Source organism: Mytilus edulis, chromosome 7 (assembly GCF_963676685.1).
Source record: "Mytilus edulis chromosome 7, xbMytEdul2.2, whole genome shotgun sequence".
Classification (NCBI taxonomy): domain Eukaryota; kingdom Metazoa; phylum Mollusca; class Bivalvia; order Mytilida; family Mytilidae; genus Mytilus; species Mytilus edulis.
Genome location: NC_092350.1, coordinates 73,803,191 through 73,819,239, shown reverse-complemented (window position 1 = coordinate 73,819,239; position 16,049 = coordinate 73,803,191). Strand labels below are relative to the sequence as shown.

At 32.2% G+C, this 16,049-nt stretch overlaps 3 protein-coding genes across 3 annotated transcripts in view; 2 read left to right on the top strand and 1 right to left on the bottom strand.

Moving 5' to 3' along the window:
- LOC139482186 (uncharacterized) overlaps positions 1-16,049 on the top strand; it is a 259,285-nt gene that overhangs the window by 207,993 nt on the left and 35,243 nt on the right. The gene's annotated exons all lie outside the window — the stretch shown is intronic.
- On the top strand, positions 9,978-11,630 carry LOC139482177 (uncharacterized). Its single transcript, XM_071265876.1, has 2 exons — positions 9,978-10,488; positions 11,295-11,630. The coding sequence occupies exons 1-2, from the start codon at positions 10,221-10,223 to the stop codon at positions 11,594-11,596; spliced, it is 570 nt and encodes a 189-aa protein (XP_071121977.1). The 5' UTR covers positions 9,978-10,220; the 3' UTR covers positions 11,597-11,630.
- On the bottom strand, positions 11,737-13,992 carry LOC139482176 (uncharacterized). Its single transcript, XM_071265875.1, has 2 exons — positions 13,937-13,992; positions 11,737-13,661 (listed from the first exon to the last, which is right to left on the bottom strand). Exons 1-2 carry the CDS (start codon positions 13,980-13,982, stop codon positions 12,964-12,966), a joined length of 744 nt encoding a protein of 247 aa, XP_071121976.1. The 5' UTR covers positions 13,983-13,992; the 3' UTR covers positions 11,737-12,963.

Sequence of the window (16,049 nt, the reverse complement as noted above, 5' to 3'; positions counted from 1 at the left end):
ATAAGAAGATGATATGATTTGAATAATTATGTGTTTAACTTGCAGATGATGACTGATATGGATAATATATTAATAATCTTATATTTCAGCTATATATTGCTATTGTTATGCCCCTTTATGCACCTAGAAATACTTCATGAAGTATGCAATGAGCTCATTGTCATTAAGTATGTGAGAGTTGGACATGTCAATATTAGTGAACTTCTGAGAACTTCCCTGATATGGACAATCTAAACTTGACCATTCCCCAAACCAAGAACATGTACATGTATATATATTTAGTAATGTTTTATTACAGGAATCAGTAAATTAATTAATGTTTTCACCATAATTTTTTTTTTGTATATATTGTTATATCTTATTGACAGGAATCAGTGATTCAATTATTTCGCAATGTATTGTAATATTTTATTGACAGGAATCAGTTATTCAATTGTTGCTATATAAAAATTATATGTGTACATAAATCATTTTTTTCATATGATGCATTTTGTATTTTAACTGAAGATTGCAGGAGCAATCTTGGCGACGAAGGGAAGGGTATAACCAGTATATTTTGGATGCAAGAATGTTAAAATGTGGAATTTGAATAATTGTTATAATTTAGTATTAGTTAAGATATTTAGCACTAGCTTAAGAAATAATTTACTTGATAAATAGTTAATATAAATCTTCACAATTTTAGATAAGTGTAAAGCAAATTATTATGTAATCCCCTGAGGCTTAAATGACAATAGAGAATTAAGGATTAAAGAAGTGCTATATATACAAAAGGGATTTCTTACTTTTTAAGATGATTTAAGTTATGTCACAAAGACTTGATATTTGGGAATATAGATAAATAAGCATTATTATGTAAATTAGCTATTTTGAGTATTAATGTTATGTAAATTGAATAATGAAACAATATATATTAGTTGACCAGGTAGTTAGGGACACTTGCCATATATTCACGTATTGGACACTTGTGTTATAGACTTATTAGACATACTGTTTTATTATGTCTCATGAACTTATGTGATTATTGTGATTATTGTGATTGATAAACTATTATACTGAATGCTGATTTAATAAACATTATATATTGAACTTTGAATCTGTGTTACGTTGACATGTATTCATATCAAAGCTACCAGCTAGTTCCCCCAACCTAGCAAGATGAATAACCAGGTCAGGAACGTGCAATGTACTGGCCTTGGTTATATATTTACTAAAAAGACAGTAAAGGATGAATATTTGGAACGTCTATGACGCAATATTAAAAAGGACATAGATTTGCTGAAAGGACATAGATTTGAGGCCGGACATAGCTTTGAAGCTTACATATATACTAGTTCAGTGATAATTAACATTAACAATGTACACAAAGCAATGGATGCCGGAAGTGGTATTTTGTGAAGTTCTAGAATGTTTTTAGACAATAGGAAATCAGGATCGAAATGAGCATTAGAAAATTGGCATTTTTTAGCAATAATTGGGAACAACAATACACCTTATCGCTATTTGTCTGCTATTACTGGATATCACACAGGTTCCCATAAAATTTTGACTTCTTAAAGCAAAATATCTGACACCACAATGAAAAAGTGATTGTTGTTGACGTCAAAAGTTCAAGCGGCCGTGTCAGCTGGGATTAGCGATAAGGTGTATGAAAACATACCTTAAGAAATGTTTTTTTATTCAAAAGTGCAGAAAAAAACGTATTCAACACTGTTTTTCTACGCTGTAGTGACGTCAATGCGTAGTTTCCCCATGTTTCATTATGTAAGTTCAAACACAAATACCTAACGAACTGACAAGATGAACAATTTTAGACTACGGTTGGATACCCATTCCGGTCTAGGTCCCCGAGATGTGTGTGGGAGGATGAAAATCACCCTACTTATGGTACTGAATTTCCAGCGCCCCGAGTCAAGATCGAACCTGGGACCTTTAGCACTGTAGCCATCGGTCTTAAATACTAGACCACGAACCCACATAATTAATTTTAAACAAAAACTGCCCAAATTATCCGCATAGCGATTATATTGCCTTCCGACAGAACTAAGTCATCTTCCTGCAAATTCATGTATAGCATTTACTGATGGGTCCTGTCTTGGTAGTCCTGGCCCTGTAGGAGCAGGTGCTGTCATCTTTCCATCAAATAATCAACCACAAATTGAAATTAGTAAAGCTGTATCCAAGAAAGGATCAATACTACTCGGAGAACTGATCGCCATTAAACTTGTTGTTGACCACTTTTTAATATCAGAAAACAGACAAAACACAGACTCAATTACACTTTTTTCAGATAGTCAGACCTCAATTGGAATTTTAACTTTAAACTGGAAATCAGAGAATTACATCAAAGTCATAAGAGAAATTAAGAAAAACATGAAAGTATTAAAGATGAATGGAATTCCATTAAATTTTGAATGGACACCTGGTCATGCTGATATCCAAGGAAATGACATTGCTGATTCACTGGCCAAAAAAGGAGCTATAGAAGCTGAAAAAATAGAAGAACCATCAGAAGTAACCAGGCAGGATATAAAACGTGCAGCAAGAGAAAGTGTTTTAAGAAAATGGCAGAACCAATGGGAATCAAGTCAACGTGGCAGAAATTATTACAATTATCATCAAAATGTCTGTCAGAAAATACCAAAAGATTTACCATCCAAATGGTCGTTTTCAATTACTACTAGTTTGAGAACAGGTTATTGTGATCTAAATGATTATAAATCCAAAATTATACCATCATCAGACAAAAACTGTTCCTGTGGAGAGCCAGAAACTGTAGAACACTATCTTTTACATTGTTCTAACTATGAGGAGGCTAGAGAGAGAATGAGAACATCTATTTACTTTATTACAGGAAATATACACATGGATTTAGACACCTTATTAGGAATCGATGAAGAAGACATTAATAGAGACAATCGAAATGAGATATTGTGCCATCTGGAAAATTATTTAACGGAGTCTGGTAGATTCAAAAACACTATACAGCAAAAAACACTATAAATCTATATCAAAATTAAGTCAAAATTTTTTAAGCAGCAGCCACAATTACAATTAAGTACATGAGTGAACATTACATATGTGAAGAAACTACAAAAGAGGAAACGTACACAAGTGTTTACAGTGTCATTTGGGACACTTACTAAAGACTAAAGACTTCGGCTGTAAAATCTTGTGAATATGAGTTAGTAATTGTATTGTAACTGTATGTAAAAAAATTGTTTGTATCCATGTATCTATGCAAATCAATGTTCTTTTTCCTTATTCATGTATGCTCTGTATGCCCCTTGTGGGCCCTTAAGGAGGCTCACGGGTATAAGATTTTCAGAAAAAAATTAAACATTAATTTTTCATTACAAATTTTATTGATTACCAAGTAGCTGTTACTTTATCATATGGTACAAAAATCATTCCAAAAAATCAATTCGTGTTGGCCCCAGCAGACTTTTAAAATGTAGATGCCATTGAAAAAGCTTCAAATTATCTCCCTTTGGTGCAAAAATGCCATTTTTTGGCATAAAAATTGAAATATCTTTTTTAACTCATCGGTGACCTATATTTTTTATTGTTTTCGAATAAGCTGTACATAGACTAAATAATTGTAAAATTTTAGCGATTTCTGTAATTTAGTTATTTTCTTATTTCGATATTGCCGCTATTTCTCCTATTAGTTCAACAGAAAAAAACGACATTAACAAAAATGTATGCTCCTTTCGAAGGCAGATTGTGAGCGTAAATGAACGGTGACCCCATTTTTTTATTTCATTTTTCTATTAAGTATAAGATAAAGTTCATTTATAGAAAAATATAGAGAAATCCTATATTTCATAAATAAAAAAAATTCAAATAATTTTAGACCCGAGAGCCCAAAATATGTTCTGTTCTGTCTCTGCCCACATTTCAGTCCTAACCTTTTGAGATATGATGTAACATCCCTCTGGCAATCAAACAACTTTACTAAATAATTTTGCGCCATGTGGATGTAATTTACTGAAACTATACTCTGTATGCACAAAACAAATCAGCATCCATGCTGTATACAGCGCCACCTATAAATAGTTCTGGAAGGGAGATAAGGTAAACTTCTTCTTTTAAATCTTCACATCCTTTGTAGGACAACCACACCGTTACGGCGTGTAGAACAAAACCCACCACCACGAATGTAGGAATATAATATGTACACTATATCCTCCACTAATATATACAGGATCACTTTCTAGTTGCACGTATAGCTTGTAGTATGTATTCTTAGTTGCGTTTAATAGGCTAGTTACCGGACATATATACAGGGGGATTATATATGTTTACGTAGTAAAATAGTAAAATAGTTCATTCTTAAAGATAAATGTTGTAAAATAAATTACTTCACTCACGCTCACGTTCGCACTGGTAAAAAGAATAACAAGCTTGCAGCATTAAAATCTAAAATAGTTCGCCTTTCACAATATAGACCTGAGACTACTATAACACAGTCACAGTATAGACTCTCAGTATAGACTAAGGCTCTCAGTAAAAGCTAAAAACACTTCGTCTTTTCATCAGAGACTCTGTTTTCATCAAAATCGAATAAAACGTTCATAGTGTCTAAAAACTTAATCCACGCACAGAATTTGTCGTTTTACATCATAAAATCTAATAAAAAGGTTTTTAAGACATCATCGTATCTATATATTATAGCACTTTGTGCGACGTTTACGATCTAGGCACGCACTGTAAATGTAATGGCAATTGTCATGTTCTTATCTACATAGTTCTAAAACTTGTCTTCGTCTCAACTCGGACGATTTTATCCTCATCTAGGAAGGAGAGTAGCGGATTCTACCAAGGATTGCCGAATGAAAACCACCCTTCAGCTAATCAGAAAATGTTTCTTTTTTTTTTTTTTTTTTTTTTTTTTGTATAACCTTCATCAGTTCAAATAATGATAACATAGAATTTATTGTCGTTCTTTGCAAATCAAAGAACTGTTGTTTTTTTTTTACAATTTTGGTTTGGATACATAAAGGATCACAAAGGGAAACTGATATCTTTTTTCTATAATTCAAATAACAGTTTCATGATTTTTGTTTGTTTGTTTTCTTAATTTTTTTTTTTTATATGTGCTCAAGTGTTTCAGCGATGATCCTTTTGTGCTGGATTTTGTACTGAATAAACTTTAGTTAGTTAGTTTCTATACTAATTTTTTATTAAATGGCTATCCGCAATATGTTTAATGAGATCATTTAGTCTGAGTTGTTTGGGTTGAGTATCAAGAAAGAAAACAAATTCTGCTGTGTGCAGCATAAACACGAAAATTTTGATAATTACATGGCAGAGGGAGAGGGCAGGAATTTTTAGGGACGTCGGGATCGGGTGTTTTTAAGCTCGGAAAATTTTGATAATTACATGGCAGAGGGAGAGGGCTTGACTTTTTAGGGACGTCGGGATCAGGTGTTTATAAGCTCGGGATTTCGGGATTGACCCTTTCGGGATCCAAGATTTATTTTTTCTAATTTCGGGATGTCGGGATTTAAATTTCTGTAAATTCGGGACCTCGATTATTTAGATCTAGAGGGTTTTTTTTTTTTTTTTTTTTTTTTTTTTTTTATTACAGACAGTTTTTGTACTAGTGTAAATTGATTTTTATACTTTTATGTTATATATTAAGTAAAAATATGTTGAATTTATATGTAGTAGTTTTAGACAAAACCGATTGAAAATCTGATTGAAAAAAAATACCATTTACCTGAATGGTCTCAAATATTAGATAGTAATAGATAGTAGAGAAACAACAGTCATATCACATCCCATATAATAAATAATAAGAGATGTTTCTGGAATTACGTATATCAAAATATTTAAGTTTAGTGCTTTTCGGTAAAATCCTATTTATTACAGAAATTCAACCTAAAACAAAGACATCTTTTTAAATAACAAGATACCTAAGTCGGAAGAATGAATATTCTAATTAATGATTAAAAAAAGGAAGCTGAAAATATCCAGTGGCGTAGCTTGCCTTCTGTTCATACCGAGGCAGGGGGTCAGGGGGGGGGGGGGGCACAGTTGCTGTTCAATGTTATTTCATCATAATAATGTTTATTATATGCCTTACTATCTATACTCAAAGCTATAAAAATAACAAAATACGACGGTGAAGGTATCACATTAGACAACCAATGAAAAGTCAGTTTCCTGACTTGCTAGCAGTTACAAAAAGCAGGAACATATGTACATATATATGTATATTGACATACTGTTCCCAGCAGAAAGCCAGCTCAAATGCCTAATGTCTCCCAATATATTTCCAAGCCGTAGTACACTCTAATATAGTTGGCTGTACATCACACGTCATATCACAAGATATCATGACCATGCTCGGTGGATAGAAGAAACCTGTACAAAATGTTCAATACAGAAAAAAACCGCAAATATTAAGGTTTATTTGTAATAAGTTTAGTGATGATAATATGTTTGGTCGTAGGTCACGAATCAACGAATTATAGATAATCACCACAAAATGACTGCTGGATTGAACAAACGAATTTCAGGATAAACAAGGAGAAAAACATATGCTATATGTAAAGTGTAGCACGGCACTTGTTTTGGTGGTGTATTCCTTCGAAGGTCTTGAAATTACATATTGAATGATTTTTAACTTTTTTTTCATTCACGATGAACATGCCAACCGGGGAATAACTAAGATTTACTTTATTCTGAAGTCTTCATTATAAATGAACAGCATTCGGTTGATTTTTTTTATATATATACAAACTGACATTATGTATTAACTAACAGACATATTTCTCTGGAATTAGTGATTCCTTTAAATATTTTAAATTCCCTGCTTGTGAAAACGTACTATGAATTTAAAATAGCGAGAATAAAACTTGAGAACCACAACATATAAATTATTTTCTGTGCACTATAATATATATATAAATGTATTTGTTTAGTACCAAAGTCAATGAACATAGTCGTAGGGGAACATGTCAACGGTTATAAATGAGGGTTTGAATGCTTAGAATGGGATTATCAAATATTTATTTTTTAATCATTGTCGCCAATAATTTGATTTTCCTTTATTTTATAAGTTAGCACCATTTTAAATCCATATTCTTTCAAATTTAAATTAATTTCAGGACCGATTTTTCTGTTTTCTTAAAACCTCACCCAGGCCCTCATATACTAGAAATTATTCTGACACAAAATAAACTAATTGACCTAATTCAATGGTAAAGTGATTTGATCGGGTGACTCGTGAGTTGCATCCTCATCTATTCTACTCACTGTTTTCGCTTGCAATGGGGTAGGACAAAATAAATCTGTTGTCGATTTCCTTTTACTCTGACAAACTTGAATTACAGAAAACTACCGTAAAGGGTATTTCCAAGTAGAGGAGAGAAAGTTAATTCAAATGTTCCCATAAGTCTTGAATAATTCGTAAAGGGTATGAATCAATAACCACGCCAACAAGACATAACAAGTTGCTACATTATTGTTTAGTAGCCAGTTTGCTGCAATAATCATTTAAAAGAAAATACAGTGAAGGATTTGTTTTTTACCGAGGCAGTTGCATCGGTTGCCTCAACGTAAGCTACGCTCCTGATTATCTATTAAAGGTCTTTTATAACAGCGGTATTTGTTAAAGGGACTGTAACGATTAGACGCGTGCTCAAAATCAGCATGCATGATGAATTGGTTACCGTTATGTGGTTAAAAGCTTGATAAGTGAAATGACAGCTTTATTCTACCTACGCCTACGCAGGTCAATTCAGTTCAATGATGCACCGTCTAAAGTTCTCGCACTTATATCATTAGCAACGACTAAGTAAATACATATCAATTGAGTTAAACATTTATATGCAACAGTTTTATCAAAAGGTGCGAAGAGATGTATATATATATAATTTAGTATTATGATTTGTATTTTTTTAAGCTTTACATCAGTAAGATACAGTCCTGCATGATCTAAGCCGTTGAGATTTTTTCTCAGTTATAAAAAGGCAAAGTAAAGCTATTAATCTGTTATGGCATGCAGATACAAGTTCTAAGGTTTTAGGATTTTCTGATAACCACTCAAAGATAGAAAAATATAGTACATGTTCTAGGAATGGGACAACTTTGACAAATTATCTATACACATACATTTAATGCATTAAAAAAGAATGAAGGAAATTGAAAAGAAACTTCAGTTTTACATATAATATTAGGTTTACACATGCATTTAATAATCTAACCATACTCATTTTGTTCTAATAACCTATAGTGAGACTTATAAAACAATATTAACTGTTGGTTTTTTTTTTCAATGTAATAATGTCAAACTGTTACCAACACAAGAATGACGTTTAGATTTAAACCGAAAAAAATGACTATTGGATGGTTTTGATTTCTTGCGTTATGATATAATAGACTAAATATCAAAAACAATGTATGGATATAAGTTGTTTGCTTCACGTCCACTGGACAATATTTCATGAAATTCAGGACGATACTAATTAACAAAAACTTGCAGATGTATTAGCATTAGCAAAACTCATATCCGTGAATATTATATGAATGCATGGTCGATTTTGAAACTTTTGCTTATATATTATATATACTTTCAATGTTGAAGTTGTGATGGAATGTCTGTTAATCAAAGATGGACCCATATAAAGCTGCTCAGTCATAATATTTGGTATGCAGTTGAAATAATATTAGAACATCTCATTTCTATGCCGCAGAGTACATGGCCCAGTCGCCACAGTCCGCATAGTGGACTGTTCATCGACTGGAACTTTTCGTCTATGTTACTGGCACGATTTAAAGTTTGATTATCATGATTATAGGTCCCTTATATTAATGATATATGGTACGCAATTGGATTAACATCGACATATCTAACTTCACTGAGATAATTTAACTCTACAATCCATGAAGTTTTTCACCAGTTATTTAACCGTGTAATCGTTCGGGGTTTCCCTTACAAAACATGCTTAACTAGTATATTTATATAGGAAGATTTGGTATGATTGCCAATGAGACAAATCTCCACATGGTCAGAGAACAAATGCACAAAAATTATACAACTATTAGTTAACGTACGGTCTTCAAAAATGAACAAAACCCACACCACATATAGTAAGCTATGAAAGGCCTCAAAATGGCAAAATGACAAATATAAAACAACTTATGTACAACAACAGCGGAAAAATATTATGATACATAGCAATAAATGCAAGAATACAGATTTTTACAGGCTACTAACTTGGTACATGCACATATAGAATTCCCCATATTAAGTTTTTTTCTGGTGCAATTGTGGTGCAATTGACTACCTATAAACTGGTATTTAAAAAAAATGAATACATGGTATGGTTGCCAATGAGACAACACTCTACAAGAGACCAAATGACGCTGAAATTTACCGATTTACATTAGGTCGCCACGTGCGCACGGGCTTCAACAATGAGTAAAACCCATGCCGTACAGTCAACTATAAAAGGCTCCAAAATGACAAATAAAAAAAATGACATATGTACTAAAACAATGAACGGAAAACAAATATGATATACAGCAATAAATGACAACCACTGGTTTACAGGCTCCTAAATAAGAACAGACACATATATATATAGATATATATACATAATGTGACAGGGTAAAATCATGTTTAAGGCGCCAAGCATTCATGACTTTGGAAAATGGTGTAACGATTGTAATATTCGATTAAAGAAAAAATAAAACAATTAAAAATGAGCTTTCCAAGATTTTCTGTACTTATAAAACGACGAGGTGGTGTGATTACCCTCCACAAGAGACAAAATGACACAGAAATAAACAGAACAATGATCGAGATCTTCATAAAACGACGAGGTGGTGTGATTACCCTCCATGCACAAGAGACAAAATGACACAGAAATAAACAGAACAATGATCGAGATCTTCATTTGTACTTGTGAGAGAACGACACGGATGCAATCAACTGAAAACCAAGATATCTTATCCTAATCAATTAACAGTCTGGGAATTCATGGCAAGCCATAACTCTACAATGTTATGGTAACCCATAACCTTCATAGTTATGGATATCCATAACTGTGCATTTTGAGGGAGGGAGAAATTATTTTTCATTTCTCTTGATAAGGTTATGGGCATCCATTACCTTTCTAGTTAGGGTTTACCATAACCTCAAGTCATCAAAAGGTTTTGGTAGTCCATACCATAAGCAAAATGCTATATTTTGTATCTTCTTGATCATGGCATCCAGTTCAGAATACAACACAATCGTTAGACAAAATATGAATGTTAGACCTATAAAATTTGATTGGAGTATAAAAGGCTATCATGTTTTTCGTTTGCGGCCACATGTTGAGATTCCATTGAATGTTGAATTGGAGGTTAACAATCCATATGATCCTCATGCAATGAAGGTGTCAGTTCCAGCACTGCAGCACATCCCTCAGCATCTTCATGATACTGTAACAAAAGATGGTAATCCACCACAAAGAGTGCGACACATAGCAGGTGAGTAAAGTTTTCCTGCTTAGTGAGGTTAAAATTTTATTTTGTTTGAACGACTTGACACAACAAAAGACTGCCAAAACCCTCTGTGGTGAAATTGTTAGGGTGCATTAGACCGTTGGTTTTCCCGTTTGAATGGTTTTACACTAGTAATATTGGGGCCCTTTATAGCTTGTTGTTCGGTGTGAGCCAAGGCTCTGTGTTGAAGGCCGTACTTTAACCTATAATGGTGTACTTTTTAAATTGTTATTTGGATGGAGAGTTGTCTCATTGGCACTCACACCACATCTTCCTATATCTATGTTATCAAATATCAAGTGGCATAAGACAAAGGTACCAACCACAGACTTGAAAATTATTTGCTGCTTCTCTGCCAACATGGCCAAGCACATGACATTGAGCTTTAATGAGTAAAAGCAAAGACTAGTTGGCCTGGATCCAAAATAATTTGTTCCTGCAAACTGTTAAAAATCTGTCCAAGTGCTAGTACAAAAGTAGGGTTTCTTATTTCTCATTATCATGTTCTAATCCTTAATAAGCACCTGACCTGCTACTGGTTGTTAAACAATTATTCGTCATTATCTTTATTTCCATAGAAGTGCAACGTTTTAAAAAGACCAGTATAGATGCCTAATGATCATAACAATGATTTCGACACGTAGCTCTTAAACTTAATGCTTCCTAACATATTTGAATAGCTATTGTACTAACATCACTTTTGTGAAAATTGAATATAGACAATTCATGATTCTAATTTCATGTAAAACAAATATTCATATTATTTATATCTGATTTATATTATTATTCAGGTAAACAAGTAGGGAGAGTACCAGCAAATCTGTGTAAGGCCTTCCATCTGTTGACAACAAGGGGTTATGTTGAAAATATAACATGTAGATACACTGGGGAAGCAACTGTGTCAACAAGACCACTCTCTCACCAGCAATTTAGACGCAGAAGAGGCAACGAAAGACATGACCAACCAGGAGGGGGAGCAGATTTAAAATGCCACTATGTTATTCAGATAAAGAAGGAATATTTTGAACATGCCATGCACATTATTGAAGAATGTGTGACTCATGAAGACTTACAACAAAGACTATATGCATAAATGTTGATCAGTATGAATTTATTAAAAATATCATGTATTCAAAAGTTTTAACAATAATTATGGTAATTAACAATGATTGATATACCCGTACATAAAAATAACAAGTTAAAAAACATAACTTTGTAAATGTTTATAAAAAATATAGACAATGAGGTATATTTATAACAAATTGAAAAAGATGAACATAATATCAAAACTGCCTTTTAAATTTGGCAAAAACATGTATGTGGTTACAAAGAGCATTATTGGGTGAATCATGATGACACATTTAAACAAAACTTTGTAAATGTTTGAGAAAATTGAAATTTCATAACAAAAATATTGTATATTCATAAAAAATAAAATAAAAAATTCAATATTGCCTTGGAATAGAGTGTCAGACTGTTACTATCATTGCCTATAACATTCTGCAAATACATGTATTAATGTATTTGTATTTTACATGTACTTTACATATAGTTTCACCTAAAAAACCTATATAATCATAACAAAAATAAAAAAAAAAACCTTTTACAAATGGTCTTACTTTTTGAAGTATAATGACGTGATAAAACATGACTTTGTAAATACTAAAAAAATGACTAGCATATTCAACACAACCTTATATTATACTGACAGTATTCAACATTGTTCAATACAAAATTACAGAGATTAATCAATATTGCCTTGAAACCAAGTCTTGGAATTATTCTGTCTATATTTTAAACCATGAAACATATCTGATCATAACAAAAATACAAAAACAAAGACATGCTGCATATTTCATATTTACAATGTTTAAAAGACTTACTATAGACACAATACGCCTGCAATTTTATTCAAACTGCTTATTTACTACAGCAATAAGACTGTTTAAATGAAGGTAGTATATGAATCAAAAGTGGCTCCTGAGAAATGAATCTAGAGTCAAAATATAATAAAATGCTCAACAGAATGAAGCTGGCAAAAGAACTGAAAAGTAAAGACATACTAGAGTTATTGCCCAAAACAAGTATTAACAAAATTGTCTTATTTCAGAATGGTATAACCTGTACTCTGAAACAACATATGAGAAAAAAACAACAACGACAAAATCGGAATATAAACATGATTTTACATTTTTTAAGTTTAAATGGAAATAATTTTAGGCATTCTAAAGTGAATAACACTATGTGAATATTTTGGTTAACACTTAAAAGTTCTAAATTGTAATAACAACATGGATTTTTATTTAAAATCAAAAAGGAGATTGTATGAATATTCCTAAAACATTTTTGAGGTAAAGTCTAAAAAACTTAGTATCCCCCCATTTTTGTGAATGAAATCCAGGGAACCTAAATCAAAGAACTAGCACCGGATGTTACCAATTGATATTTAAAAGAAGTTACTTAGTCCTTCTTTGATTTTTTGCCCTTTCCTTTTCCCTTTCCTTTGCCTTTTCCTTTTCCTGACTGTTCCTCGGAAGCTTCTCCTCCTTTATCAGATTTGAAGAGGCATATGTTGCTCTTCTTCTTAGTGAAACCAGTCAAAATCGACTGGTAATCACTGACACCATCAGATTTTTTCAATGGAATGGATTCCAGATCTTTTTTTTGGGATGGCCCTGGTAGCATATCCCTTGCAATCTCTGGAACCTTTGATGGCGATGGATCAGGAGATTCAAGAACTGATTCCATCCTTTTACCAACTGAAGACAGTTTGAGCATAACACTAGACATGTCAATTTTGTGCATATCTTTTTTTTTGATTTTGTCCAAATTGTCAACAAGAACTTCCTGCTGGAAAAACCGTTCTTCGAGCTCTGTATCTGTTCCCCCACAAACTATTTTTGTTTTATCTTTGGACCTTAGAATTACTATCCCCTCCCACTGGGTGTCCATTTTTAAATGAAGCAATTCTTTATATATTGCATTCCTCCTCCTGTGGTGAATCCCTTTAATTCTGTTGGCTTCCCTTTTTTCCTTCTGTGAACTTGTCCCGCTTTCTTTTCTTAAATACTGTCCCCTCTTTCTTTTTCTGGGTGATGGGGCTTTGCTGGATTGAGGTGTACATGGAGTAGCAATGTAAACCATACTCTCCTCTGAATCTACAAATAAATAAATGTATTATGTAAATAAGGTTAAAACGATCAATCATGTCAATTGATGTTATTTCCTATAAAGCTATGAACAGTCTTGAACATGTGCAAATGTTTTATAATCAGAGATTTAATGATCATAAAGATGAGGATTAATAGAAATCGTTTGTTTCATTCATCATGTTCATCGAAATGTATATATTTATTTGAAAAAAAAATGTAAACAATCATTTTGAAATGTAATCTTCCCTATTTTTAAAAATATGTCTTTAAGAAATAGCTACCTCTGTCAGAATCCAACTCGTTTTCCTCTTCTCCTATATCTCTCATGTCAAACAGATCTGCACCTACAATTTTTAAAATACAGATCATTTTTATATTTACAAGTAGATGTATCCGTGGTATGAGTGCAAATGAACCACTTTGAATTCAAATTATAATGTATTCTATCACACAGAAACTCAGAGCTCTTTGTTTTACTTTTTGTTCTGGTTATAATACATCAGTCATTGAGACTTCAGAGCTTACAAACTGTTCAAGCTGCATTTTGATAAGACACACCACGAGGAAAACGGACAGTAATTGGTTTCAGATACTTGTAAACAAAGCTTGGACACACAAAACATGTGTTTTAATTAAATTGATTTGATAATTACTTTATGGACACAATTATCATGATATTTAAATAATATTAATGATAAGAGGTGTTTGGCAGTAAAACAATATGTCTTCATAAGGAAAGAAAAGATTGTCTAAGGTACAAGCTTAAAAACACAAGAGCAATGCCTCCATTAGTTTTAGCCACCAAATTTAATCCTTCCTTCAATGGACTAAATAAAGCAATTAAAAAACATTGGCACCTAATTGAACAAAATGATATCACAAAAACCATGTTTCCAAAACCTCCGATCATAGCATATAAAAGAAACAAAAACTTGAAGGATCTACTTACATCCTCCAAGTTATAGGATAAACCAAGTTATAGGATAAATCACAACATAAAAGACAATAGTTATATCAAATCATAAACTGATTTAATTTAGAATACAATACATCAATACAAAGTTACCAGGTGTCGTATCCCGGTATGCAGAATTTTTAAATTCTATGCGTATGGATGCTTTGAACTTTACTTTGAAACTGATTATTTTATTAGTTAGAGGCTTGGGATACCTGATGAGGAAAAGCCTTGGTAGTTAAACCTTAACCGAAACACCTTAAAAAACAACAAATATTTATGATAAAATATTGAATTGAACAAAATAGATTATGAAATAAAGTCAAATACTAAGAATATGTATTGGTATATATAGGATTGGTTCTGGACTCGTTATATCTCATTTAAAAATCTATATATTAAACAAACACTGAATTTCCTGAACAACAGTATATGCTATGAGCAAATTCATGAATTTAATACGAACAAAATATCCGAAACTATTCAAAAAATGATCAAACAACTACACAAGAAAGAATATATCGACGATATAACATATAAATACCTAGCCAATAATGCCAATATACGAGTGGGACGACTCTATATGTTGCCAAAAATTCACAAAATTAACCATGAAGATAGAGAAAAAATCAAAACTAACAAAGATTTCCTTAAAAATATAGATATTCCTGGGAGACCAATTGTATCATTATGCAATAGTCCAATTGAAAAAATTGGTCAATTTATAGACCACTTCCTAAAACCGGTAGTTAGCCAATTATGGACTTATACACAAGACACGACCTCATTTATCAACAAAATAGAACAAATAAGGGCACCGGATGACATAATTATGTGCACTTTTGATATTACTAGTATGTACAATTCCTTAACTCACGATGAAATACTGCAAGCAGTTGACAGAGCATGGTACAAAATATGTCGTAATAAACATGAAATACCTCTACCACCAAAAAAGGACTTCTTACGAATACTTCAATTCATTCTATGCAATAATGAATTTGAATTTAATAACTTGATATTCAGACAGACATGTGGAATCCCAATGGGAGCCCCAATGAGCCCATCCCTGGCTGATTTAAGAATGTTCGAGATTATAACGAATATTCTTGATATATTTCCTTTTAAAGATAACTTAGCACTGTTATCTATATACAGAGATGATGGATTCATTCTTTTTAATTCTAGTCAAGATAATCTTACTGAATTATTTAACATTGCTAATAATATACACCCGTTGATAAAATTTACGCATGAAATATCACAATCTAGCATTCAATTCCTTGACGTCACAATTTTTAAAGGAAACAGATTCCTTAATCATAATATATTAGACGTAAAACTATACCGTAAACCTACTGATAACTTTCAGTATCTTGAACGAACGTCAGCTCACCCATCATCGGTGTTCAATGGATTTATTACTGCGGAAATATTGC